This window comes from Mandrillus leucophaeus, unplaced genomic scaffold (genome assembly GCF_000951045.1).
Source record: "Mandrillus leucophaeus isolate KB7577 unplaced genomic scaffold, Mleu.le_1.0 Scaffold510, whole genome shotgun sequence".
Classification (NCBI taxonomy): domain Eukaryota; kingdom Metazoa; phylum Chordata; class Mammalia; order Primates; family Cercopithecidae; genus Mandrillus; species Mandrillus leucophaeus.
This window is the reverse complement of record NW_012105476.1, coordinates 158739-163624: the sequence shown is the minus strand read 5'-3', so window position 1 is coordinate 163624 and position 4886 is coordinate 158739. Positions and strand designations below refer to the sequence as shown.

The 4886-nt window shown below is 50.6% G+C and overlaps 1 protein-coding gene across 2 annotated transcripts in view; it reads right to left on the bottom strand.

The window, feature by feature from the left end:
- THAP4 (THAP domain containing 4) overlaps positions 1-4886 on the bottom strand; it is a 41785-nt gene that overhangs the window by 14722 nt on the left and 22177 nt on the right. For both annotated transcript variants that reach the window (XM_011996368.1, XM_011996369.1), the window contains exons 3-4: positions 2236-2345; positions 1182-1285 (exon numbers count right to left, since the gene is read on the bottom strand). In XM_011996368.1, the coding sequence (XP_011851758.1) occupies positions 1182-1285; positions 2236-2345 (214 nt within the window). The remainder of the gene's footprint in view (positions 1-1181; positions 1286-2235; positions 2346-4886) is intronic.

The following is a 4886-nucleotide window of genomic DNA, read 5'->3' as shown; positions in this document are numbered from 1 at the left end:
AAAAAAAAAAAAAAAAAAAAAAAAAATAGAAAATGAGAGAATGTTTTTATCATCTTGGAGTGGACAACAACTTCCTTAGCAAGAACCCAAATCCAAACATTGTAAAGGAAACAGCCCAGAGGCAACGATAGGAAAGCTGAGCATCTGTGGGGTACAACCCATCATGGACCAGGTCACAGACTCTAGGGAAATATGTGTTGCAAATAAAGCAGACGACAGATTAACCCATGGCATATAGAAAGCTCCCACAAATCCTTGAGAAAAAAAAGGACAATCTGGCCAGGCGCAGTTGCGCATGCCTGTAATCCCAGCACTTTGGGAGACCAAAGTGGGCGGATCACCTGAGATCGGGAGTTCAAGACCAGCCTGACCAACATGGAGAAACCCTGTCTCTACCAATAATACAAAATTAGCTGGGTATGGTGGTGCACACCTGTAATCCCAGCTATTTGGGAGGCTGAGGCAGGAGAATCGCTTGAACCTGGGAGGCAGAGGTTGTGGTGAGTGGAGATCCCGGCACTGCACTCCAGCCTGGGCAACAAGAACAAAACTTCGCCTCAAAAAAGGGGCAATGCATAGAAAAACAGGCAAAGACTTTGAACCTCAAGTACACAGAATAAGAAGCACAAACGGCCAGTGAGCATGGGGAATGAGCCCTCCCGCTTCTACGTGAGATTCAAAACATGAGTAATATTTCATCTTTATTTCTCAGATTTGAAAGGACCGAAATTCTGAAAACATACCACGTTGTTAAGGAGTGGGGAACAAGCTGCCCTCGTGCAAGAGATAGTGGGAGGATAATCATGAAGAAATACAATCTGATAGCGTGTATCAAATTCAAAATGTACCTGTCCTTTGATCCAGAAATTTAACTGGGAAAATTTTATCTATAGATACAGATATAGCTGCAGACGTGGACAACCCAAATGTAAAAGGATGTTCGTAACTAACAACAAACCTCAAAAAACCAAACCACCCGCCAGCTGAGGAGAAGGCAATGAAATGAGGGAATGTCCACCCTGGGATGGTCCGAGAAGGGAAAAGAATGAGACAGTGAAGACAGGCCTGTGAGACGCGGTGGCAACACACGCACTACCTCACGGAAGAGGAAAAGGATGATTCTGCAGACCTCTGCACACACAAGACAGGAGGGCGCTGGGGCAGGGCCGGGAGGGGCTCACCTGCTCTACGTGGGGCTCCTTGGCGAAGGAGATCCTGGCGATGGAGTGGGATGCGATGCACAGCTCCTGCCCGTTCACCTCACCCTCCTCCACCTCTACCACACCTGCAAGGGAAAGGTGGTCAGCTCACCCAGCAGCTGCTCGGCTCGCAGAGAAGCAGCCTTGACTCTCCTCGCCTGCAAGCCAGGACTCCACAGGAGACCCCAACTCTGCAGCCATGGAGGCAATGATACTTCTCCTCCTCCCTGCATCACCCTGTGGATACAGAGGGAAAGCCATAACTCTCCTCACAGCACAGGCGGGTGCTCTATGGAAGGCCCCCTCTTCAGAGGTGCCCAGGGCCCCAGTCCTCCCACCTCCACCCATCAATCAGACTGGCAGAATCACCCCTAGTACATGCAGTGGCAGGTGGGGATGGACGTCCAGGAAGAAACACTGATCTAGAGTCACGCAGGCTGGTTTATTTTTTGAGACAGAATCTCGCTCTATTGCCCAGGCTGGAGTGCAGTGGCGTAGTCTTGGCTCACTGCAACCTCTACCTCCCAGGTTCAAGTGATTCTCTTGCCTCAGCCTCCCAAGTGGCTGGGATTACAGGCGTGCACCGCCACATCCAGCTAATTTTTGTATTTTTAGTAGAGATGGGATTTCACCATGTCGGCCAGGCTGGTCTTGAACTCCTGACCTCATGATCCGCCCGCCTCGGCCTCCCAGAGTGCTGGGATTACAGGCGTGAGCCACAGTGGCCGGCCTGTTTTCCAGTGATTCCTAATGAATGCACATAGCTCATGACCATTTCTGCCAACACGGCACTGGGCAAATGGGCCCTCTCATGGTCGGGGAGTTGCACGCACCCAACCTGTGTGCAGAGGCCTCTGCAGCTACACAGACGGCCCCGCAGGCTCCCACGACCGCTGTTATCACTCAGGGCCATCCCCATGGTCCCCACCAGCACATGTCTCAGCAGGGCTGCCAATGGGCGTCCCCGCACCCCTGCTTAGAATGCAGGCAGTGGCCTCCCATGGCCATCACCCCCACCCCACAAGCCGGGCCTCACCTGTGTTCTGGGCGCTGACAAAGGCCACCTTGTTGGTGTCGGGCTTGAGGCGGATGAAGCCACACTCTCTGTGCATCGGCTTGCGCGTGTCCGGGTGGAAGGAGTTGAACCTGGATGGGAAGTTGGGGATGGGAAGCCTAGGCACTGGCCTCCAACATGGTGTGGGCTGCGTGGATGCCAGGACTATCCATGCTGCCCTCCAGGCGGCTGTTCCAGCCACGCCCACACACCTGCCTGCCCCCACCACCACTCTGCTCATTTTGGCTGTGTCTGTCTTACCTGCTGACCCTCCACTCCTGAAGATGGGCTGCTCCAGCCACGCCCACACACCTGCCCGCCCCCTCCACCACTGTGCTCATTTTGGCTGGGTCTGTCTTACCTGCTGACCCTCAGCTCCTGAAGACAGGACTTGTTCTTAATCACCTCAGGGCATATCCTTGCCCTAGGCCCATTAGCCCAGGCCTCACACAGTGTCAACCCTAAGCATTCCCTTGCAGTAAACTTCACCCTAACACAACCTTTCTCTTTTGAGCTATGTTCTTGTGTAAGACTCTAATCAATTCCTACGGTAAGAAAGAGAACAGGTGCTGAGATACGGTATGGTTTTTTTTTTTTTTTTTTTTTTGAGAGGGAGTCTGGCTCTGTCGCCCAGGCTGGAGTGCAGTGGCCGGATCTCAGCTCACTGCAAGCTCCGCCTCCCGGGTTTACGCCATTCTCCTGCCTCAGCCTCCCGAGTAGCTGGGACTACAGGTGCCCGCCACCTCGCCCGGCTAGTTTTTTGTGTTTTTTTTAGTAGAGACGGGGTTTCACCATGTTCGCCAGGATGGTCTCGATCTCCTGACCTCGTGATCCGCCCGTCTCGGCCTCCCAAAGTGCTGGGATTACAGGCTTGAGCCACCGCGCCCGGCCACGGTATGGTTTCTTATCACCCTTCATCATTAGTGCAAATACTCAACAGTAAAAGACAGGCGTGTGCATCTTCAACTGAGGGCACAAACCCATGGCTTAGAAACTAACTCGCTGGCATGGTGACTCAGGGCTCTAATCCCAGCAATTCCAGGGGCCCACTCAGGTAGATTTCTTGAGCCTAGGAATTTGAGACAGGGTTGGGCAACACAGACCCTATTTCTACAAAAATAAAGACAAAAAAAAAAAAGCCTCATTTATCATTTCACCAACCTTATGAGTTTCTACAGGGACTCCGTCTCTATGATTCTTAGAGATAATTTTTTTTTTTTTTTCTGACACTCAGGGCTGGTGTGCAGTGGCATGATCTCAGCTCACGCAACCTCTCCTTTTTGGGTTCAAGTGATTCTCCTGCCTCGGCCTCCCAAGTAGCTGGGATTACAGACATGCACCACCACACCCAGCTTTTTTTTTTTTTTTGAGATGGCATTTCTCTCTTGTTGCCCAGGCTAGAGTGCAATAGTGCGATCTTGGCTCACTGCAACCTCCGCCTCCCAGGATCAAGCGATTCTCCTGCCTCAACCTTCCCGAGTAGCTGGGATTACAGGAATGCGCCACCATACCCAGCTAGTTTTGTATTTTTAGTAGAGATCGGGTTTCTCCATGTTGGTCAGTCTGGTCTCAAACTCCCGACCTCAGGTGACCCGCCGGCCTTGGTCTCCCAAACTGCTGGGATTACAGGCGTGAGCCACCATGCCTGGCCACACACCCAGCTAATTTTTGTATTTTTTTTAGCAGAGACACAATTTCACCACATTGGCCAGGCTGATCTCGGATTCCTGGGCTCAAGTGATCCACCCACCTCGGCCTCCCAAAGTGCTGGGATTACAGGCATGAGCCACTGCACCTGGCCCAGATAAACTTCTGCTGGGCTAGGGATGGTGCTACACCTTACAGAATGGTGCATGCTCACTAACATAACCCTGACAAAGAAATACATTTATACCATACTCTAGGACACACACACACACATATACCATCACATTTACTGAAATATATTTTCCATTCTGGTTCATTTTTCTTCGAATGCTAGTCACAAAATTGACTTTTTGACCTTTTAGTGGGTTATAATCTAGAGTTTAAAAAAGACTGCCTCGGTTCTGGGGTATTTTGTATTATCCAGAATTCTCACCTTTTGGTTTATGTGCAGATATATTACTTTGACCTCAACCATTCAATCAAGAATAATGTAAAAAGGTATGAAATATTTATAAAAACAATGAGATCTTCTAAAAGGGGACAGAGGGTATCAGAGCTGGGGGTCTGAGAGCCAGGTGCCCAGCCCAGTTCTGAAACTGCTAGGCATTATACAAACAGTACCAAGTTGGATTAGTAAGATTTTTTTTTTTTTTTTTTTGAGACGGAGTCTCTCCCTATCACCCAGAGGCTGGAGTGCAGTGGCGCCATCTTGGCTCACTGCAAGCTCCGCCTCCTGGGTTCACACCATTCTCCTGACTCAGCCTCCCGAGTAGCTGGAACTACAGGTGCCCGCCACCACGCCCGGCTAATTTTTTTTTAATTTTTAGCAGAGACGGGGTTTCACTGTGTTAGCCAGGATGGTCTTGATCTCCTGACCTCGTGATCCGCCCGCCTCGGCCTCCCAAAGTGCTGGGATTACAGGCGTGAGCGCCCAGCAACTTAACTTAGAACTTTCAAAGCAAGATATTCTGACATTGCTGTTTTGA